Source organism: Sceloporus occidentalis, unplaced genomic scaffold, assembly GCF_023333645.1.
Source record: "Sceloporus occidentalis isolate IW3139 unplaced genomic scaffold, rSceOcc1.0.p SCAF_1, whole genome shotgun sequence".
NCBI classification, from domain to species: domain Eukaryota; kingdom Metazoa; phylum Chordata; class Lepidosauria; order Squamata; family Phrynosomatidae; genus Sceloporus; species Sceloporus occidentalis.
This window is the reverse complement of record NW_028316981.1, coordinates 106,986,172-107,010,796: the sequence shown is the minus strand read 5'-3', so window position 1 is coordinate 107,010,796 and position 24,625 is coordinate 106,986,172. Positions and strand designations below refer to the sequence as shown.

Below are 24,625 nucleotides of genomic sequence, written 5' to 3'. Positions count from 1 at the left end.
TTCCTCCCATGCTTAACAATGCTGGCGGGGAGGTTGAACCTCTGGGGATCTCCTTCTTGTGAGGGTGCCATGACCTTAAAAGACAAGGAACAAAACGAAACCAAAAAGACCTTGGACAGCACATATTCACAGAAGAAAATGAGAGGAGGCAATTGTCAAGAACTTGTATTTTTTTTTTTAAAAAAAAAATGCAACATATTATGTCCTTATTGATTGGCCTTCTTCAGGGCCTATTCAATTGTCAGAAATGTCTGGAGTTGCAGTGTGCGCTCTCTATACAAGTTGACATTTGATTATTAGGAGAAATGAATCATAGTAATCATCATCATATGTATACTTTTACAGAGAGTGCAGACTGCAACTCCAGACATTTCTGAGGACTGCAACCATATTAACTTTCTCAGATGTACCCCACTATTATTCTTCCTTTGGATTGTTTGCTCTTTTTGTAACACCTTCCTCAAGAATTCCCACCTTTGCTGGGTGTCTTTTTCCTTTCAGATATCTAGCCATCGAATTCCACCCAATAATGCCCTGAACTTGTTAAAATCAGTTTCCTGAAATCCAAGGCCCATGCTTCACTATATTCTTTTCTGCCCTGTCCCATAATTGTGAATTCTAGTATCACATAGTCATTTTCCCCTAAACTATTGACTACTTTGATTCAAGTGAACCATTGGTTAGTATCAAGTCCAGAACTGCTGATCCTCATGTTCTTTTCTCTACTGTTTGAAATAAGATATGATCTGCAAGGCGCATCAGGAATTGGTTGGGGAGCTTATGCTTTGTAGCATATCTCCCAGGGTATCAGAGTAATTAAGTAGCCCATAACTACTAATTCTTGTATCTTTGAAATTCCTGAGATTTGTTTGTGAAAAGCATCATCCACCATCTCTTCTTGTTTTCATGGCCTGTAGTAAATGCCTACCACAATGTTGTATTTATTTATTTCTCTATTTATTTTTACTCAGATGCTTTCAAGTGGACTTGTCCTTAACATATAATGCTACTCCTCCTCCTCCTATGTCACATCTATTTGTTTTGAAAAGCTTAAACCCTTCAATTGTAATATTCCAGTCATGTGAGTTATTCCATCAGCATATCTTTCTACTTTCCAGTAGAAGGAAATTCATCCACTTACTTTCCAATGCAGCTAAGAGACCAAGGGTGTATCTACACTATAGAAATAATGCAGTTTGACACACTTTAAGTGTTGTAGCTCCATCCTATGGTATCCTGGGATCTGTAGTTTTACAAGGTCATTAGCCTTCTCTGCCAAAGAACGTTGGTGCCTCACAAAACTACAAATCCCAGGATTCTGTAAGATGGCACCATGGAAATTAAAAGAAGTGTAAAACTGCATTATTTCTACAGTGTAGTTGCACCCTAGAAGGTATTCCACCTATCTCTAGACTGTGGTTCACCTGCTGATGTAGCATAGCTCTTTTATTGCTGTTCTGTAGCTTGGCTCTTGCACAGTGTGATCTTAATCACATGGGATGATGTGGATGAATATTGTCTTGAAGATCTAACACTGAGGAAATACAAGTACAATCAGAACTCTGTATCCACAGATTTTTAATCTACTGTTTCAAACATCCATGGTTTGGATATATAAGAGGCAAACCTTGATTTTGCTATTTTATGTAAGGGACACTGTTTTATTATGTCGTTGTATTTTAAATACATTTGTGCATTAAGCAAGCTTGTGTACACTGAGCATCCATGGATTTTGGTAGCCACAGGGGGTCTTGGAACCAAAGCCCAGTGGATACCAAGGGCCCACTGAATGGTTCCCAATCTGTTCTACTAAAATGGCTTTACTGCTCTGAATATGAAGGTTAATTCATATTTCAGCTGTGTTCTCACCTGAGGGCCCTGCCAGATTCTTCTGCTGACTGTAGCTGAGATGTGCAAGGAAGCAATACATTATCAGACAAAACTTAATAAATCAGTATCTCCTGCCCACGCCTAAAAGAACAAACAGGGGAAAAATTCCAAAAGAGAATTGTAATATGTCAACAGTGTGTCTTCCAGTGTCTCAGAACTCTGAACACAGAATCATGTAAGGAAACAAATGCCAGCATGATGAAAAGGATAAATTGCAGAAGGGCTTTTGTCAAGAAACTCCCAGGAGGCATGCAGTTTCATGCCACACTTGGTCATAGCTAGTGCTCATGCAGAACCTAGCTGTCAGGTTTAGGGTAGCACCTGCATGAATCATATACCTTTGGGCAAGGGGAAAAAATCCTTTACTCGGCACTGCTGTTATTGTTTCAGTGCCATTTTTTTTATCACATCTCCCTGTCCCCCACTACTTATTTTTTTTCCAGTTTCACACAGTGTTTCTGGATTCTGCCCTGGATAGGAAGAAATATTACAAGATATACTTCCTTCTAGGTAAACTGATACCTAGTTTTAAAAATCATACCTTTCCCTCATTATAACTTTTCTTAAATCAAACCAGGAGGAATGCTAAGTCTTGGGAGAGCAGGGCTTGGAAAATATATCTACATTTCACTGAGCAGTACTTAGCGTGCTCATCTTCATATCAAAGTGTTCGAGCGTTATAATACAAATCTAAAATAAACTAGTCATGTTTATAAAGCACCTCCACAAAATAGATGTGTGTGTATAGTACACTAGTCTGATCAAAACTCTGTTTTTGCGTCTTTGAATTTATTCGAACACCCCTCTCCTCCAAGCAAGATAATCTATCCTTCCATCAAGATTTTGGTTTAGGTGAAATTCAGTAGAAACTCTAAGACTATTCTGTTAGCTTTCTTCTGCATGGAGAGAGTTTCTCCATCAACTATGAGATCTCCAATGCTGGCAAGGGGCAGGTATTACCAAGAGTACAGACTGAATAATATCTAGTATCTGTGTTTAATTTTGGACATGTGACACCCCTCTGAGAAATGCTGACAGTAAAATTAAAACTCTTCTTGCTTCCCTCAAAATTCATTTGATATTTTGCCTGAAGAGGAAATGCTAAATTTGTTAGTGGTGTCAGTGCTACTACCCAGTGTAAATGAAGACAAATTCATAGCGAGAAAGAGGTCTACATATCATAACTTGAGGAAACCTTAAATTTGTTAGTGATATCAGTGCTACCACCCAATGTATACAAAGGCAAATATGTAGAGGGAAAGAGTTCTACATACCATAACTTGTTACAGAAAAATAAAGTACTAGGCCATGAACTATTGACTGCCAATGGGCAACAAATTTCCAGGAAAGAAAGCAAGAAAGAGGTGCAGTCAATAGGCATAAATATGGCACCAATCTCTGTCACACTGGGGAAAGAACTCTGCAAGACCCCCCAAAACAGACAGTTTAAGAAGCATTGGAGCATGTCTCACCACTAATTGACACTGGGAGTGTGAGTTGTCTTTCAAAGTAATTGTGTAACTCAAAATAACAAATGTGCTACAGTACTAAATCAGGTAGCTCTTTTATTTCTCTACAGTTTCTGACAGTGATAGTACAAAATAAATCATTATAAAGAACAAACAGCATCTAACACAAATTATTGCTTCTAGCTGTTTAGTTGAGACAAAAATTTCCTGGATTTACTAAATGTGGTGCTTCAAGTCACCTACTGACTTATGGCTTATTGTTACTGTGTGCCTTCATGTTGTTTCTGACTTATGGTGACCCTAAGTTGAACCTATCATGAGGTTTTCTGGGGCTGAGAGTGTGTGACTTACCAAAGTCACCCAGGGGGTTTCCATGGGTGAGTGGTAAATTGAACTATGATCTCTACAGTCATAGTCAAACACTCAAACAACTATAGCACACTGGCTAAGGGATACCCCATTAATTTTATATGGTTTTCTAAGGCAAGGAATACTTAGACATACTTAGGTAAAGTGGTTTTGCCAGTTCCTTCCTTGAAAATATAGCCTACATCACCTGGCATTCTTTGGTGGTCTCCTATCCAAGTACTAACCAGGGTTGATCCTGCTTAGCTTCTAAGATCAGATAGGATCTGGTGCCTTTAGGGTATGTAGGCCCTTACTAAATGTATCTCACCAATAAACCTCCACACTGGCTGGAAGACTCAGTTTTTCACAATGCAGATGCTAGTGAAAATTTACATAGTTGTAGAGAGATACATTGGAGGGAATTTAGCTTAGCCTCTCATGATTTTCTCCAGTCAGGTACACTGGGCTCCTTCCTGCTGAAGACATGCACATTAACCACAGCAGAGCTAGTAAATTAGGGCAGAAAGTGAAGGAAGAAACCATCTATTCCATCACTGGAAAATCATGTAACATTCTGCCAGCCAAAGAAATCAGCAGATCAGCACCTGCCAGTGATTGTACAAGAGTCCAGATGGCCAGCACTGATTAAATGATACTCCCTTTAATCTAGGAGGTAAACCATTAATAAATTAATCACACAGCTTAATGAAGAAATAGCTTCAGCCCTGGTTTTCAAAAGCCCATCATTCCATATACCTGAACTTTGTGTGTTTAATATGAAGGAAATGCTTCTGTTTTTATTCTGAAATGTAGTCAGATATGTTCCCATCTTGGTGTCAAGAGTAAGAGACTAACTGAATTACTGAAGAGTGTTATCAGATTACTGCAAGAAATATAAGGAAAAATAAACCACAAGCAGATAAGAATAAGGGCCGTTGTATATTACACACTATAGAGCAAAAGATCACTTTCAATTGATCAGCAAATCTATTCAGTGTTAGCAATCCACCAATACTTTGTTTTACCCTAAGCCAGTGGGTCTCACATTTGTCTTTGGCAATGACAGTTTAGTGTCTCAAACAATCTGAATGGCAAGTTCAGATACATTCCTTCTCACTAACAGTTTTACTGATAGCAGACCCTTCAGCTCCACTAATGCTTTGTTGAGGAACACTTTGTTAACTAGCTAGATTAGCTTACAGTTGTAAACCGCTTAGACACTGTTAGTTCAGTATGAAGCAATATATAAATGAAGCTATTTGTTTGTTTGTTTAGATGCTATGCTGAAATGCCACATGAAAACTTTGATGGGCTAGCTGAGACCTTTGCTTAATACAAGAGATTAAATATAGCTGTAGGATGCTGGTTATGCTGATGGTGACAAATTAGAATTGGTGTTCTACTGAAGAAGAAAAAGAACCATGCAAAGTTAACAGAGCTTGGAAAAAGTATGGGCAGGGGGAGAAGGAAGAAGTGTCCTGAATGGAGTAGAAGTGTACAGAGGATTAATAAAGGGGTGCCTTTCACTTCATGCTTTAGGGAGATGTCTACTTTTAACTGGATGGGGACATAGAAAGTATGCATTACTTGCCATTTGTACAAAACCAACAGTGTATGTTCTAGGGCTGCAAATCTTATTATCATATATAAAAACGAATAATTTCAAAAGTTTTCTCACTGTTGGGTGAACTTACAAGAGGGTGTTTTGTTTTGTTTTTGCAAATTTTGCAATGACACTTTGCATTTTGAGACTCCTTTTTTTGACAGACCCCCCACCCATGTGTGTGTTCCCCAAACAAATTTTTCACACCTGAAGATGGGAGAACCAATGATACCCCTTCGCTGAAGGTATTATGTTAAGCTGAAGAGACCCTTCTTTGTTCACTGTTTTCCCTATTGTAGTTGGATCCTTTTGGTCAATAAATTATATCGTAAGAGAGTCTGGTGAGATATTGAAAGTACTGTAGGATAGCCTACAGACAGGACAAATACATAATACTTTTCTGAACATAAACAGAATACAACCAAATAATAAAACCTTCCCCGTTTTTAAATTTAAGTATCTATGTCTGTTAAACCCTGATAAATGTGTCAGTTCTCACACATCATGGTAAGGATCTTTGGAGACTGCTCCTTGTATGTTTTCCTCACAAAATAATGAGTAGATTTAGAGAAGCATTTTGAATTGGGAAAAAGTCACAGAGGAAAAGGGTTAAAGTCTTTGTGCTACAGTACAGCATTTCTGATTCAAACTGATACTATTTTAAATTTACTTTTTTAAATGCAGGTGACCATGTCATGAGTCTCATACCTCACATCCCATTTAGCCCAACTTTATAAAACCAGAGAGGGCAGATCTGCCATCACAAAAACCAATGACTATGGGATTTCTCTGTCCCTTGCTGTCTCTACATAGAGGGAAGTAAATGTATCCATCACTAGGGGAATCAATAGGAGAGTGTGGGGGTTCAGACTACACCAGGTGACACCATTAGAGGGTAGCACCACAAAATCCCTGACATGGCCTCTACTGTGCTTTCTTTGCCGTCCTTAATCAGAACCCAAATGTTGCCCTGAAGCAGGTGTGAACCTCCCGATGACCATAGGAGAGAAAGGAACCATCACTGTCTGGAGGTTCATCCGACAGTGGCTGGCAACTGTGTGGGGCAGACCTTTATATGCCGGTCTCCCATTCTCACACGAGTTTTGTAGGATTTTGATTCCTGCACAACACTTCAAATGAGATCTAGCAACTGGTTAAATGTGAAACATGGAGTCACTGCTGCTGCTCATCATTTTGGGGATCCTCAGAGCCCTGAAGAGATGGGTAATAGCAGCGAGTGACAGAAGAAACATGGAGTTAGCCATGCTGAGACATGCTGCTGATAGTCCATTTCTTCTTGGGTTGCCAAAGTCTCAAGGAGATGGGCAGTTTATTTTGTTGGGGTGGGGGGCAGAAAGAGGTTTTAAAAATGACTTTCAGTGGGTGTCAAATATGCTAGATGTGCCACTGTCCCTCACCAAAAGAAACCACCTGTTTCCAGCACACTTTTAGAAACAGCAGCACACAAGAATACTGGTAGAAATTTTACTTTCTAATCCTGTGAATTTTAGCATTTGTTTTGTTACATAAAGAATGACTGCTAGAGGCTAGGAGTGTTTCCATATGGCAGGCTCCTAGAGATACCACTCAAAAGGCGTTTTGTAACACTTTCATCTCTTTTTCTTCAACTGACCTTTTTTTCTGGTAAAAATGGACAAAGCAATAGGCAAACTCAGGCAGATTAGAAATGAAGAAAATGGAATGCTCTTGTCGAGTGTGGTTCGACAGTAAAATTCTTACCCAAAAGCATTATGTCTGAAATTCACTGAGGAACAGAATGAACAGGGGCAGTAACAAAGGTTAAAATGTTGTAAAGAAATCTTGTAGCACCTTTAAGATTAACCGAAAAAAAGAAGTTGGCAGCATGAGCTCTCATAGACTAAAGTCAACTTCCTCAGATGTTTATGGTCTGAAGTTTTGTAGACTAAGGTCTACTTCCTCAGAAACATATATCTGAATATGTTCAAATATTTTTACTCCAAAGTGCTGACAACTGGGGGGGGGGGGGGTCCTCTGGGAAAAAATGGGACAGACAAATATAAGAACTATGAACCCCACAAGTCTTCCCAATAATATTTACTTGCATTGGAAAGGTACATGGAGAGTATCAAACATTCCAGGCTACAGATACAGCTTCAGGATATTAAATCTGTTGGGATATAGCAACTTCGCATGCTGAGACCTTCTAGTAATGCATGTCTATGGTATTTATTGCCCACTAACAACCTCTACTCATTGCCCCTCCTCATTTCCTGTTTACCCATGAGGACACCTAACCTTTTGTCTCGAGAAGAAGAAGAAGCAAGGATGAGATGCCATTACTGACTTACTTACCTACTAATCTGCATGCCTGTGTCCGGAGCTGAAAGGATGCTGAGGTAGCACCTTTCTGGGATGCATGTTTTCTACCTCATTTTTCTTGCAGCATGAAGCTAGACCTGTGTATCTCTTCATACACATGATTTTGTAAGTAAGCTTATTTCATTTCTTTTTTTCACTTTTAACCAAGTGACTGTGTCTTTTATTGGGGACATGTGGGCTGGGAGAGGAGTGGAGCTAGTTGAGTTTTCCTGCTTGCCTCATATTCCGCTATGTAAACTCTGCTAGTAAGATTAAACAATCTTGCTTACTTTCCTGAGTTTCTAACGATCCTCAAGAAAGAACTACATTTCGCAACAAAATCAGTGTTTAAGATGTGCTCAGCTAAAATTGCTAGTTAGCTGTTACTGTGATAAAAACATGATAATCATAAGGGAACATTTTCATAATCCAGCCATCTTAAATTATAAGTAACATGGGTGGGGTGCAGTGGGAAGTTGAGGAGAGAAGAGAAATAATGTCCAAAATTTTAATGTAGATTTAAAATTTGCAACAAACTTCTAATTTGGCATTTCAGACTCTACTGCATAAGGAGTCAGCATGACACAGTGGTATGAACATTGGACTAGGACGCTAGACCTCCAGAAAAACATGGTTTAAATTACAATCAACTATGAAAATGCATTGGATGACCTTGGGCAAGTCACTCTCCCTCAGCCTCAAGGGAAAGTAATGGCAAATCTCCTTGTCAAAGCTCACCCCTGGTGTCAGATGGTTCAAACACAGAGAAGTCAGATGCCCAGGAATATATAACCCTTGATGACGGTGGTCTCTCTGAGTGTGAGGAGCTGGGGGCTCAGGCAGTGGGAGGCCCTGCTCCCCAGCAGGAAGTGGAAGATGGTGAAGACATGCCACCATCCTTTTGCATATCAATAAGGGATAAATAGAGATTATGCTGATCCCAATGCCTGTTAAATAGGAGATGCTGACTAATTAAGCATCTGGTGTCTTGAGAAGTGCAAGCAGCTTTCTGGTGTCTTTGTTGCTTGCAGTGTTAATGATTTCATGACCTGAGACAATTAACAACTCTGTTTTGCTCTTTGCTTTGATCCTTCATTTATTTGGACTACTAATTTGCTGTGACTTCTGGACTGGTTGATGGCTACCCTCTTGTTTCTTCCTTCATCTTTTTCTGATAACCTGGAACTGGTCTGAACTAGATTAACAGCCCAACTGTCATGACCAGCCAAGTAGAGGACTCGGATGACTCGGAGGAAACTGTGGCTCCTCAGGTGCAAGGGGAAATTGAGACTCTACCAGGTCCCAGTTCTGCCCTGTCAGACCCCAGCCTTGATCTCCCAACCCCAGTGGTTGAGGCTCAGTCAGGCTCTAGCTCTGCGGAGCCCCCTCCAGAGGCTCAGCAGTTGAGTGTGGCTCCAGAGGAAGAACCAGGCATGCAGGTCCCTTCCTTTAAGGAAAGAAGAGCTGAGAGTGCTTGCGTGCGTCGGTCCAGGAGGATTGCTGAGAGACAACTGGCAAACAAGCCACAGCTAGCACCAGGGAGAGCATCTCTTATTTAACCAGCTGGGAGCCGCTAACTCGGTGCCAGAGTTTATTGCAAGATCCTTTGGTGTGATTGCTGCTGGCACTGGTTCCGTGTATCCTGAACCCTTGTTGCTTTGACCCTTTGAATCTGGAACGAATTGGCCTATTGCTACCTTCTGGCTGCCCTGACCTTGGACCGAAATTACTACAGTGAACTTTGATATCCTGACTTTGGCTTTGGCTTGTGGCTTGCTCTCTCTCTCTCTCTGCAAGGTCTGTAGACTATTTTACAGCTGCATAGCTAGCTTCCTTGCTGAGCTATCCTTATCGGCGTTTGTTTGTGTGTGCTGGCCGCAGTCTAGGACACCAACACCTCTTGCACTCCAAACACTTGCTCCATGGGCAACTTGTTGGCCTCTGAATAAATCTTGCTGAGAAAGCCCTATGGGCAGTCATAAGTTAGAGTCAACTTGAAGATGCATAACAACAATAACCTAGTGTCTATCTGCAACAATGTTAAGTGTCTCATTTAGTTTTCTAGGCCTTGTCACAGAACCTGACCTCTCCCATTCCCATGACCAACTAACAATTGCTATCTATTTATCTAGTCAGTTGCATACCTTTCTAGGAAACATGTCTGGGCTCAGGTCTGTTTCTGACCCACATCTTTCACCTGAAAGCATTTCATATTTTAGTGTGGCCCAGAAACATAAGAAAATGTGCCTAGAAAATGTATAGTTTCATCTTTATGATGGATATATCTACTAAGCCTAGTCTCCCTCTTAACAGCACAGTATATTTGGCACAAGAAGACCATGCATAAGTGCTATTCTTGTTGTATGTGCCTTCAAGTTACTCTGACTTAGGGGCTGAGCAGACAGGCCAAGATAACATGGGCCCAAATTGTGCTATCCTGACCCAGATCAGATCAGACCCTGAGCTGGCATGGGGATGGGAGTGTGTTTATACACCCACCTGTCTCTACACCATGAACTCACTACTGCCACTTGCACTTTACCTTCACCTCTACTAAGAAAACCCCTGTTATGATGTCTGATGTGGAAATGGGACGTCTGGCTAAACCTACGTCACCAGATGTCTCGTTTCCATGTCAGATGCAGTAATATCATAGGAAGCAAGGTCTGACCAGCCTACTTTTCATCTTTCAGGAGGGAACTTTTATATTTTCCTTACCATTTCCTTGGTCTTATCTCCACCTATCAGGAGTGATAATTAACCATCCTTCTTATTAATAAATGGGAAATTAGTTTTACTAACACGCCCTCCATTGATGTCAACAAAAACCTTCCCTTCTGATGTGAAGTGAAGCTTCATTGGCCATCCATATGAGGTCACTAAGAGAACAATCACTGTTCATCTTCTTATTTCTTGACTGCAAACCCCGTTCTAATCAATTATTGATACATGGTATGGGAAAGTTTTAACTATTTCAATTTCCTCATTGTTTATATTGAATACCTGTATTTCTTCCATGGTGATTATTTTTTTTTCTTAACGTTCAACAGCAAGCCTGCCTTGGCACCTTCCTCTCTGACTTTCTTTAGTAATTGTTTCAAGTCTTTCTGCTTTCTGCTAGCATTATGGTGTTATCTGCATATCTTAGTCTGTTGATATTCCTTCCTCCAATCTTCACTCTTCCTTCCTCCATCTTGAAACTTCTCTGTGTATTTTAAGGTCAGCCATGAAACAATTAGACAAGATTTTAAAATTCAAAGATATCAAACTGAATACTAGAGTTAGGATCATGCAAGCCATCCTATTTCCCATCACCATGTATGCATGTGAGAGCTGGACAGTGAAGAAAGCTGTTAGAAAGAAAATAATCTCATTTGAGATGTGATGATGTAGATGAGTGTTAAGAGTACCATGGATGGCCAAAAAGACAAACAAGTGGGTTCTAGAACAAATCAAGCCTGAACTCACTGGAAGCCAAGATGACTAAATGGAGGTTGCCTTCTTCAGCCACATCATAAGAAGAGAGGGTTCACTAGAAAGGACAGTAATGCTAGGAAAGGTGGAGGGCAGTAGAAAGAGAGGAAGATTACATATCAGATGGATAGATTCAATCAAGAATGCCACAATCATAAGCCTGCAGGACCTGAGCAAAGAGTTGAAAACAGGCAGGCTTGGAGGTGACACTTTCACAGTTTCACCATGAGTGGAGACTGACTTGAAGGCAGTTAACAACAATGACCAATACTGTATGTGTTTTTGACTTCTTTATACTGGTCCCTTTTCTCCTTATCTCCTTTGTTATGGTTGGGTGGCTGAATGCCCAGAACCTGGCAGTAAGCCTGAATTTCTAACACAGATATTTGGCATTTTAATGTGGAGTTGGCATTTTAGTTTACACAGACACACTGATTTCTTTAATATTCAAGCTTTAAGACCTTCAGTTTTGCAAAATACATACCAAAATAACATTCAGCGTGTAAGTAAGGTTTTCTTTCAGTTATTTTAGCTTCATCTGTTTTAGACTCTAATCTTATGTCAGATCTGAACATCAGCACACATGTTAATCTCATACATAGAATATTTCTTCACTGCCATTTCATGCAGTGGCTTTTCTTTGGGAAGTTATAAAATGCAGCAGCAGCAGCAGTAGCAACTACAGAAACTGAAAGCAACAGCATTTTAGAAAAATCTATTAGCTCCTACCTGTCTAGAGAGATACAGCAGAGGTGAAGAATTGATGCTGTGGTGAGGAGAACATCTAAAGATGTGCGGACCAAACAGAACATCCTTCCATAGATCCAGTTATCTTGGACTAGCTCGATGGCTCCAAATGGCATCACCAAAACTGACACCAGCAAGTCCGCAAATGCAAGTGATACTATAAAATAATTGGTCTTGATTTTCCTGAAAGAAACACAAATAGTATGATTCAGAAAGCTATAAGACACGAATCTGAAGTACCTTTTACTTTTTGAAATATCCAGTCCTTATTTTACCACTTTCAGTAACTATAGTTCTGTGTGGCATATATACATAAAAGCAAGAGAAGAGCTCTGCTACATCAGGCTTCTCTAATCTAGCATCCTGTTTATAGAGGGGCTAGCCAATAGCTCAGAGGAAACCCACAACCAGGACTTGAGCTAAACAATATCTCCTCTTTCATATGCATATCAGGTGGATAGAGTCAATTAAAAAGGCCACAATCATGAGCCTGCAGGACCTGAGCAAAGAGTTGAAGAAATCGATACAAAAAGGTATTCTAGTTCTGACATGACAGGCGTATATACACACATGCGCGCACGCACACACACACACACACACACACCAAGCATAGTGGCCTCCAATAGCTCCCCCACCCTTGATGTCCACAATACCGAAGGCTGTCCAAACTGGCAGCCACCACTACATCATTTGAAATAGTTGAAATATGCACTGTGAAGAAATAAATATGTTTTAACAATCCCCAGACTTCAAACATTTCGCTTCAGTGAACAACCACTGATTCTGGTATTATCTTTTTCCATACCATAAATAATTTTGTTTGCCTTTATTGAGAGCCAGTGTGGTGTAGTGGTCTGAATGTTCAGCTATGGCTATGGGACCAGGTTTTGAATCCTCAAGCCATGGAAAACCATTGGATGGCCTTGGAAAAGTCACACTCTCTCAGCCTCAGAAGAAAGGCAAAGGCAAACCTCCTCTGAACAAATCATGCCAAGAAAACCTCATGATAGGGTCAGCTCAAGGTCACCATAAGTCAGAATCAACTTGAAGGCACACAACAACATTTCTATCACTTTTCCTCTTGCTTGCTTTTTTCTTGCTAAGTTGAACTGCTATTGTACCATAACCTGTACACATAAATGCACTTCTCCAACTCTTTTTCTGCTTCTTCTCCAGCTGTGCAATACACTTTTTCAGATGTGGTGGTCAAAGCTATACATAGTGTGGTCATATTATTCACTTCTATGATGACAGGATGAGATTGACAGTTTTATTTTCTTTCCTTTTCTAATTGCGCCCAATATGGGATTTCCCTTTGTTACAAAAATCTGCTTCATATTTTAACCCAATTTTCCACAACAAGCCCAAGAACCTTTTCTTGATCAGTCATTGTCAGCTCAGATCCCACAAGTGCATGCATGAATCTAGATTTTTTGGGGGGGAAATAAAAAAAATTCCTAATATACATCAATTCACGCTTGCTTATACTGATCAGGATCCAATAGGATGGGTCTACTGGTGGAAAAATGGAATTCACCAGAAAGGTGCATTTCCACTGTGGACATCTGTATGATTCCAAAACTGGCTTTGGAGAGCTGGGAAACCATATAAACAGGCTTTCAGACATTGAAAGGGCTGTAGGCAGGTGAGGAAATAATTTCTGAGAGTTCTCCCAGAAAAAACATAGCACTTTATTTACTAGTTCCATTTGCTCTTTCAATGCCCGCTTCTGAAATTTGGAGAGCTCCTTTGGGAGCTGTTCATAATAATTTTTTTAGTTGACCAAATTTTTTAGAATGACCAAAAATAATTTCATCCTAATAAGCCTAAACATGGACACTTCACTACTCAACCATGTTAAAAACACTGGTTCCAACAGAAATACCTGAGGGACACCACAGCTCATGCCACCCCTCCCCAATTGGCAGAATTAACCATTTATTTTGGTTTTCTGCTTCCTGTTTTTCCTCAACTAAGTTTGGTCAGCAATCATTGTGTAAAACTTTGCCAAAAGTCTTTTGAAAACCCATGTTTAAGCCTGGACTTGCTCTTGTTAGTTTGACTTTTGAATCTTTACAGCAATCGTTTTTCATATATTTAACTAATGCTATCACTAGTTTCAGCAAAATACAGTCTCCTTCTTCAGACTGTATTTGCTTATATGAAGATATTTCAAGATCCTTCAAAATCTACAATATAGTCATAGTTCTGTTAGCCAACATCTGCACCAGATTTTAAAATCAAAGTACTTCACTGGTTTATTTAACATTAAACAACTTGGATAAAAAGAATGTTCTTCAAATATAAAAAATAATAACCACAAAGCCATATTCTGTTCATTATGACTTTTGGCAGCCAGGTATTTCAGTTATTAGATACCATGCCTAAAGAAACAAAATGAAGGGAAACAAAGTGAAATCTTTGTCTTACTGTCAAGTGCTACAGTACAGGGGAAAAAACAGTTGATAGCTTCAATGTCTAACAAGCTTCACAGGCTGAAGCTTGAAGGTATACTTTTGTTTTGTTTGTTTTTTAAATGTATGTGTGTGAGTGAAGCAGGGGGGATGCTAGATGTTCAACGTCTCTCTGAACTTTTGCTTAAACCAGGATCGGTGAAATTATCTCCATCATTGAACACAGCAAAAAGTTCTTTTGAATTACTTTTAACATATATGAAAAAGATTAACATTTTTATCAACTAAATATCTTTTGATTAAAGACACTTTATTCCTTTATCTTTTCCTAAGATATTTTGTCTACATCTTTATGATTCTCACTGTTGATAACTGCCTTTGAGACCACCCAACCTATGGTAATTCTCTACCACTCTGATCTGGTCTTGCAGGTTCAAGCCTGTGACCTCCCTGATCAAGTCCATCGATCTGGCATGCAGTCTTCCTCCGTCGTCGTCGTCATCATCATCATCATCATCACCACTAATTATTTTATTTACTCATATCCAGCCCTTCTCCCAATTTAGGGACTCAAGGTGATACACACAAACACTACCTAAGCATTAAAAATGTATAAACATAAAATTTAAAAAACAAATAATCTTAAAAGTTAAGACAATTATGCATTAAAATTTAATATTCATTAAAAACTCTACACAAACTTTAAAATCTGAATTACACAGCATTTTTTCTACTGTCTTCTACCATCTCTAGCATTATTGTTTTTTCTTTCTTTTTTTATTAATATTTTTAAATTTTACAATACAAGTTGTAACATTTTTCTTCATACAAATATATGCTTTAACACTTTACTTATTTTATACTAAATATCACCTTAGTGCACACCTTCCCTGGAGCTATTCCCATCCATATACTCCAACCAAAATTTTAATTCATCTCAAGAAGGTAATTTTCCATCTTCTTTTTCTTAATAATTTTTCAATAATCTTTTCCATATTTTATCAAAATCATTTCTTTTCCATAATCCTTTCTTTACTTTCAATTTACATGTTAATTTATCATTAATCGCTATTTGCAAGGCTTCTTTATACCAATCCTCCAGTTCCACATTTATTTTTGGTTTCCAACTTCTTGCTATAATTAATTTCGCTGCTGTAAGCAAGTTTGTTACAAGATTTCTTTCTTCTTTTTTCCATTTTACATCATTGTATAGTGATAACAATACTATTTATGGTTTTCTATCTATTCTTATATCCATAATATTTTCTATTTCTAAAATTACTGTTTCCCAAAATGTTTTTACATATTTACATTGCTACCACATATGTATATATGATCCCACTTCATTACATCCTCTCCAACAATATTTTGAATTATTCTTATCTATATTATGTGATCGCATTGGTGTTAAGTACCATTTCCATATCAGCTTATAATAATTTTCCTTAATTAGTACTGATAGATTTTTCAAATGTCTTTGTTTCCAAATTTGATTCCATTCATTTACACAAAATTTACATCCTAATTCTTCTTCCCATTTCTCTTTTCGTTTATTTTTTCTTGTATTCTCCATTAATATTTTATAAATTTTGCTAATTATTCCTTTCTTATTTTCATTTTCCTCTAGTTCTATTCCTTTCTGAATTATTTGTTCAAACTGCATATATTTTCCTTTTTCTATATTCTTTTTCTTCCCATTTTTGAACCATTTTTCTATTTGCATATAATGAAACCATGACATTTTTATTCCCCTAAGTTTTTTTTATATTTTCTCTTCCTATTTTTAATTCTATCAAATTTTCTATTTTATCTATCTTCCTTTCCTTTAATTCTTTATCTAATAAATTTCTTAAATTCTTTGGGAATGACTTTACCATTATTATTGGTACTATCAATGAATTTTCATTCAATAATTCTTTTTTATATTTATTCCATATTTCTAGTATATTTTTTCATCAGTGGGTTTTCAATTTCTTTAATTTCTTTTCTACTAAATTCTTTAAAGAAAATATTCCCTATTTTCACATGTATTTCTTCTTTTCCCGTTTCTAACCAGTCCAGATCTGATGTGCCTTACATACCTTCTATTACATATCTTAATTGATTGGCCTCATAATATCCCTTTATATTAGGGAGGCCTAACCCTTTCTTTCCCTGGGATCTATACCAAAATTGCTTATTTACTCTAGTTCTTTTTCCTCCTTTACAATATATGTTTAATCATTGTTGGCACTTATTTAATTCAGCTTCTGATATTTTTAATGGAATCATTCTAAATAAAAAAGAATAATGTTGGTAAGATTTTCATTTTAACTACTGCTATTTTTCCAAACCATGATAGTTTGATTTCCTTATAACCTACCAATTTTTTTTCAATTTCTTTCCATAATCCAACCAAATTTTCCCCTTCCATTTCATTTAGATCTTTTGTAATATTTATTCCTAAATACAGGGTTTTTTTCCCACCTGTGTGTGTGTGCGCGTGCGCGCACTTTCAAGTCGGCTGTCTATTTTTGGCAACCCATGAATTTCATAGAGATTTTTTAAGGCAAGAAATACTCAGAAGTTGTATTGCCAGTTCCTTCCTCTGAAATATTGCCTACAGCACCTGCCAGTGTGGTGTAGTGGTTTGAGCACTGGATATGATTTTGGAGAGCAGAGTTCAAATCCCTGCTCAGCCATGAAACTCACTGGGTGACCTTGGGCAAACCACACTCCCTCAGCCTCAGAGGAAGGCAAAAGCAAACCCCCTTCTGAACAAATATTGCCAAGAAAACCTGATGATATATTCACCTTAGGGTCCTTAAGTCAGAAATGACTTGAAGGCACACAGTAACAAAACCTGGTATTTGTTGGCCTAGGTACCTTTTGTTTAGGGTGTTTTGTTCTGTGAAAGTAAATTACAAGTTTGCTTAGGTACACATCTTACAAGAAATCCTATTATAGTAGGAAAAATGGGTACACGGATAAGGAATATTCATTCCAGTTAATATCTAGCTTCTAACACCATTGGTGAAGTTACATCATTTCACCTAAGTTCTTAGAAATTATACATAGTTCCATACTACTGATTCTTGAAACTCGGGCAAGCTAAAATGGCTTACAGTCAATTTCTCTCCCACATCTCACTTCCCTCCTCAATAATTATATGGCCAGCAGAACATCTGCAACAGAGTGTCTATGTAACATTCCTAACGGATAAAACTATCAAAGCTCCTGATTTCTAAGAAGAATGCATGATAAAGTGAAAGTATGTTTCAGTTCAGTTCTCTAAATCCCCTTGTTTTGGCATTTGCTATTTGATTTATGTGCTTTGATGATGCAAGTTCTGCCAAGGAAGACACTGGATAATAAAAAGATCACATACCTGTTCTTTAAATTCTAATCTCATTCACATTGCAAGCAAGAAGTTTGACATCACAGTAATAACCGGATGGAAAAAAGGCAATGTTCTCTATCACACTGTTTACGTTCATAACTGTTCTCACTTTCCCCTCTTTTTCCCCAGTGGAAATCCAGTTCTTTTGGACAAAAAAAATTGATGTTAACATACACATGGCCTCACCTCAGCTGCCTGTCCCTGCATACAGCCACCATCACCAGTAGATTTCCCAGGATAGCCATAAGAATAACTGCAGAGATAAAGGTGAGCAGCACAATATTTGCCACACCAAATCCCTCGGTTGAGCTGTAGAGAAAAAAAACATGAGACAGTACTGTGAGAGAACAGAAACATGAACTCTTCAGAATGTAGAGGGGGACCTCAAAACCAGCTTGGCTATGTTGAAGTCTTGAGAATTATTCAGGTCTTCACACCCATAAAAGCAGCATAAGTTTCCAACACACCATGACTGAAAACTTCCCTTTAGCAGTTAGAATATTCATTTGCATTTTACTTGCAAGGAGAGGTTCAGCAGGCAGAACCAATTCAGACATATGATCTTTTCTTGGTCAAAGCACAGGAGGGCTATCTATAGCATAAGATCATAGAATCTGTTAGAAAGTGAATTTTGCACCATGGATCAGAGCGTCCACTATCATATATATATATATATATATATATATATATATATATCTCCTCTGACCTTGGAATCTGACAAAAGATTACTAATCTCACTTTCTTAACAAAGCTCAGCCAGTTCCTAAGCATGTTTAAGACAGTTTACAGAAGGAATCTCAAGCTAGATCTGAAAGACTCTCCTGTACGTTCATAGTACAAAAGGTTTGGCTGAATGAGTCATTATGACTTGGTTGGAGTGGCTTTTTAAAAAAAAAGAAAATCTGCACAAGAAAGAGTGTTTTCAGCACAGGAAACAGGTTGCTTTTTTGTGCAACCCCCAAACTCATATATATTTCTGCACAGACAAATTAACCAGGACACTTCAGGATGTTCAAATACGAGGAGAATACTCCACAAAATATTTTTTTCTCTCACAGCAGGCAGAAAAATACAATAAGTATTTGTCCTTGCATGTGGCCAAGGCACCAATTTGATAAAACTCCTCTCTCCTCTGGTCATGTCTTTCCCCGCTCTTCCCTGCATCATTAGGGACTTAAATTATACCAAATAAACACAGTTCAGCAGAAAAAATGTTGGACTTCATTTGGAGAAAGTAGCCTCAAATGCCTGGCACTGAAGTTCACCAAGAGTCCTTGGAAACAACTAGGGTTTTGCAGTGAGCATGAAATTGGGGTGTACCCACACCACAGAAATAAAGCAGTTTGTCACCACTTTAACTGCCATGGCTCCATGTTGTGAAATCTTGGGATCTGTAGTTTGGTGAGGCACCAGAGCTCTCTGGCAGACCAGACTGAATGTCTTATCAAACTACAAATCCCAGGAATCCACAGGATGGAGTCATGGCAGTTAAAGTGGTGACTAACTGCTTTATTCCTGCAGTGTGACAATAGCCTAAGAAAGACCTATGGCTGCCAGTCTAAATTCCTTAGAGAAAGCATAGGATGCACACAGGATGAATAATTAATTTGAGACAAAGTTGAATAGCTTCCAGAGCTCAGATGTTGCCACCAAACTCTGAGACAGAAAATCCCACGTGAATGTGGTAGCCTAGTTCCATTCCCCAACAGACGATTCAGTGGATGGGATTTTCTCAGTCTCAGAGTCTGGTGGCAACATCTGAGGTCTGGAAGCGATTTCATTGTGAAGAAGAATTGCCTTCCCTTTCACGTATACCTGAAAGCACATGAGGGCTAACAGATCTTTGAGCTTACTTCCTCTGTGAATGTGCATCTCCTATCAATGTGAATGTAGAACTAAAAATACAGTACAAGAGAAATGTATGAAATTCATATGGGCATCAAGGAAAATGTAGGATTTAAACCATAATCTGTCAAAAGGAAATGCTAGTTTTTAGGATTTATATAGGAAAATATGTTTAAATTGGGTTCATTTTGTTTAGGTTATTACTCTATTTATTCTAGGGCTGGAGAAGATTTTTCCCCCCGTTAGGTTTCACATTGCCCCTGTGTGACCCCATTTACACACCAGTTGTACTCTAAAATCCAGGTCAGCCCCAACTATGCATACCACTGACCTGTTGTCTAGATTATTCCCTCATTTGCCTCCAAACAATGGTTCAAGACCTCCATTGCCTCCATGGTATAAGAGCCCCTAAAATCAGTAGTTTTTTGTAGTGCAGGTACCTTGTGGTGCCTTGTGGTGCCCGGTCTCGATTATACACATTTTCTTGAGTGTTGATGAACAGGAATTCATGAGGTAAAGGACTCAGATTGATGGCCTTTGTGTCCTTTACAACTAGGGAAAAACTTCATTCAAATTGCATTTGTCTCTTCAGGGGAGCAAATTTGAACAGCATTCTGCAATATTGTTTGCTTGGGTAAGCAGAAAGAAGCAATGGTACACACTGCATACAGACAGAAAGTCACCTTGATAAGAGGGGGGGGGGGACACACACACTGCCACCTGATCTCTGTGAAAAGAAATGAAATGAATGCTTGTTCAAGGGCAGTTGCCTTGCACCAGCACTGTGTCAAATATCAGATCTCCTTCCCTAAGAGGAAACTGGAAGAGATTAATCCATAATGGCCGGGTAGGTATTAATGAATTATTAATAACTGGGTTTAAAATGTTATAAATGTTGGTCCTTGCTGTTTAAATGAACAAGTATATTTCAGTCATTGAAAATTTATATGTATATTACTATACCATTGTCAGTTAGGCACTATCCGTAACTAATTTGCAGTAGCCTTTAGGCACTGGCAAGTGCTACATGTTTTTCTATTCTTTCCCCCCTCTGTACCCTGTTATCTACCTCCACCCTTAAAAGTATAGTTTTAATACAGGTATTGTATTAAATTCTGTTTTATGTAAGTTGTTAGCTACTTTGAATTCTGTGTGATGAATTGTGAGCCATAAACAGATAAATAAACTATACTCCACATTCATAACGTTTATAATGATTTTTAAGATATCTCTGATGACTCTTGCTTCCTCAGCCCTGTGTCACAAATGTTGATTGATCCCAAACTACACAGTGATCCATCCATAAACTGATGATCGTTTGATCAATCATTTGATTATCTTCAAACAGAATAAAATAACACTGCAAAAACATATACTTATGCACAACTCAAAGTCTCTTTGAAATTATTAGTGCTTTAAGTTGCAACTAAATATAGGTTCTTGCAAGGTTATTTAATGAAAAAGTTTACTCCTGGGCGGTGTTTGCGGCGGCGAGGAGGGGGCGGAGCCGGCGGACCCAAGGTAGCCATAGGCTATCGGTGGGGAGAGAGGAATACTCTGTCCCCTGTGCCGCACGGGCGCCTCTGTTTTGGGAGGGCAGACGACTGGTGATGTGAGACTATGTCTCACCAGCCACTCTTATAGTGATAAATCAGGTCCTATATAGGAACCTGGGTTTCCACTCCACGAAGGGGGGTCATTGTGGTGGACTCGCGGGGGGCCTGTGCTACCTCCCAGACATATACTCCCCGCTGGGGAAATTGTTGGGGGGTTGAGAGGGTCGCAGAGTAGCCATTTTCACTATAAGAAAACCTTTGGTTTCAGTTTGCCCTTAATCCCTGTCAACATCCACAAAGTGTTAAAGAAAGGGGAAAGTTCTATAGCAGTTACATGATAATTGGCCTGGACTGTATTTTACTCTTCTAATTGTAAATTAGGAGAAACTTTAACTAAATGTGGGAGTGAAAGAGATTACTAGTATAAAAAAAAGGGAGAAGTTAGAATCACTAAGTAAATTAGAACTAAGTTTTCCACCTGTTGAATTACTATTTTGAAAGTCAATTGATATGGCAATGGGGACAAGATCTAAAACTCAGACTTTAACGCAAACTTTTGGACAAACAAAAATCTTCTCAAATTCAAATACAAGAAGAGGTTCAATGGAAATGCCAAGTAAACAAACTGACATATCTATGACAATACTAAAAGAGCTGAGAGAATTTAAAATACAGAGTAGGCAAGAACTTAAGGAAACAAGAGAAGAAATTAGGTCTGATATGCATAAAGAAATCGAAGGCTTAGCAAAAAAAATAGACAAGATTTCAAGAGAGGTAATAGAAATAAGAGAGGAGGTGGAGGAGGTAATAGAAAAAACTAAAGAATTAGACAAAAGGACAGAGAAATTAGACAAAGAAAGAGAACAGGATAGAAGAGATATGCTATTACAAGAAATAAGATATAGGGAAAGAAGTGCCAAAATTAGAGGACTACCGGAAAGGGAAAATGAACAACTATTTGAAAGTCTAATACCGGAATTAGCAAAATTTATGGGATTAACAGAAGAATTTCTGGACGTACAAATTGAGAAAATATTCAGAATAAACTCAACATTTGCAAGGGAAAGAAATCTACCAAGGGATGTGGCTATTTGTTTTACAAATTTAAGAATCCGAGAGAGATTATGCCAGGCAAGTTATGAAGGGAAATTGGTGATAGAAGGCAAAGAAATAGAGATATTTAGAGATTTACTTGTTTTTGTGTTGAAAAGAAGGCAAGAATATAGATTTCTTACACAACTATTGCAAAGAAAGGAGATAAGGTATCGGTGGGAAAAGGTAGAGGGTATTACACTGACATATAGGCAGAGGAGATATAAAATAAATACTGTGGAGAAAGCAAAAGAATTTTTCAAGAGATTAAGAGTGCAGACGAGAAAGGAGCAGGAGGGAAAACATAAAAAGGAAGGGAACAGCAACACAGAAGAAAATTTGGAGGAAGGAAACAAATACAACGACGATACAGATTTATTGGGACCAGGTGGGGAGGAGGAGTTTTCGAATACTGATTTAGACAGACAAAGTTCGACAGGGGAAGATATAGAAGAAGGTGAAGTAAACCTAATAGAAGGGTGATAGGATACAGAAACATAAAAATATGGCAACAAGAGGAATTAAAGTTGGATCACTTAATGTAAAAGGGCTAAATAAAAATCATAAAAGAAGGGAAATATTCCATTATCTGGAAAAAAAAAATAGGTTGGATATATTGTGTCTACAGGAAACAGAAATCAGGGGAAATGAAATAAAATACTTAAGAAATCCGAAATTAGGAAGCCTTTTTTATTCTGCTGATGAAAAGAAAAGGAGAAGGGGAGTAGCAATTTATGTAAGTAGAAAGCATGAGGCAACAGAGATCTTTAAGGATAAGGAAGGAAGATATGTGGCAATTGAAATTAATATTGGGAATGAAAAAATAGAAATTGTAAATGTATATGCTCCCTTAGAAAGTAAAAGTATTTTTTTTTGAAAGATTAAATAAAGATTTGACAAAGTGTAATGGAAATAATTTAATTATTGCTGGAGACTTCAATGGAGTCCTGAAACCAAAAAGAGATAGACAATCTAAAAGGAAAATTAAAGACAATCAGGGAAAGTTACCTAAGGCATGCTTTGAAATGATAGAGGAAAATAAACTTACGGATGTATGGTCTCACTTATATGAAAACAAAAAAGGATTTACTTTCCAATCAGATTCTTATAATTCTCTTTCTAGAATAGATTTGTTTTTAGTTACTGGAAATCTGTTAATAAGAACGGAAAAAATGGATATAGCACCGAGGTTGTTGTCCGATCACAACTTAATAGAATTGACATTGAAAATTCCTACAGAAAAGCAACAAAGGCATTGGAGGTTAAACGATAGAATAATTAAAGATGAGAAATTCAAAGAAAGCATGAAGCAGGAAATAAAATATTTTTTTAAAGAAAATCTCTCTACTGAGATTCAAAGTAAAACAGTGTGGGATGCATTTAAATCCGTGATACGGGGTCTTTTGATAAAAAGGGGAGCAGAAATAAAAAGACAAACACAAAAAATAGAGGAGAAAGATAAACAGGAGTTGAAAAAATTAGAAGAAATGATAAATCAAAACAGAGACAGCAATAAAATTAGTAAACGATATATTTTACTAAAAAATAAGTTACAACGGAAAAATACAGAAGAACTGGCCAACAAGTTAAAATTTATTAGACAAAGATACTTTGAAGGTTCAAATAAAACTGGAAGATGGCTGGCATACAAACTGAAAAAAGAAAGGGAAAATAAAAGGATAAATAAAATTAAGGTAGGAGATAAAACTATTACTAAACAAGATGATATTAAGAAAGCATTTCAAGCGTATTTTAGAGAAGTATTTAAAGATAATACAAAGGAAAGTGACATAGAAGGAAAAATAAGAAATTATTTAGGGAAAAAAAGAATAAGCAAACTTACAAAGGAACAGATAGAGGATTTGGAAAGGCCTATACAAAATGAGGAAATCAAACAGGTAATAAAATCACTGAAGGAAGGTAAATCTCCAGGGCCGGATGGCTTTACTCCTTTATTTTACAGAACTTTTGAAGAAGAAGTGGTGGAGGTATTAAACATGGTATTTAATAACATTAAAGAAGAAGGTATTCCAGACACGTGGCAAACTGCTAATATCTCTCTCATTCCAAAAGAGGGAAAGGATAATACAATCATGTCAAATTATAGGCCAATAGCCTTATTGAATGTGGATTATAAAATATTTACAGGATTACTAGCAAACAGATTGAAAAAAATTCTGTGTAAGATTGTTAATAAAGATCAAAATGGCTTTTTGCCAGAAAGACAATTGAGGTATAATATAAGAACGATATTAAACATAATAGAATATTATACAATATATAAAGAAAAAGAAATGGGTCTAATTTTTGTCGATGCTGAAAAAGCCTTCGACAGCATACGTTGGACATTTATGATGAAAGTTTTACAAAGTATGGATATGGGACCACACTTTACGGCAAATATATCTCAATTATATAAAAAACAGAAGGTACAGTTAATAATTAATGGACAAAAAACTGAATGTATT

At 37.7% G+C, this 24,625-nt stretch overlaps 1 protein-coding gene across 1 annotated transcript in view; it reads right to left on the bottom strand.

Moving 5' to 3' along the window:
* LOC149321933 (5-hydroxytryptamine receptor 4-like) overlaps positions 1–24,625 on the bottom strand; it is a 298,644-nt gene that overhangs the window by 124,042 nt on the left and 149,977 nt on the right. Inside the window, exons 3-4 of the mRNA XM_089531601.1 lie at positions 17,851–17,973; positions 11,854–12,054 (exon numbers count right to left, since the gene is read on the bottom strand). Coding sequence (XP_089387727.1) covers positions 11,854–12,054; positions 17,851–17,973 — 324 coding nt within the window. The remainder of the gene's footprint in view (positions 1–11,853; positions 12,055–17,850; positions 17,974–24,625) is intronic.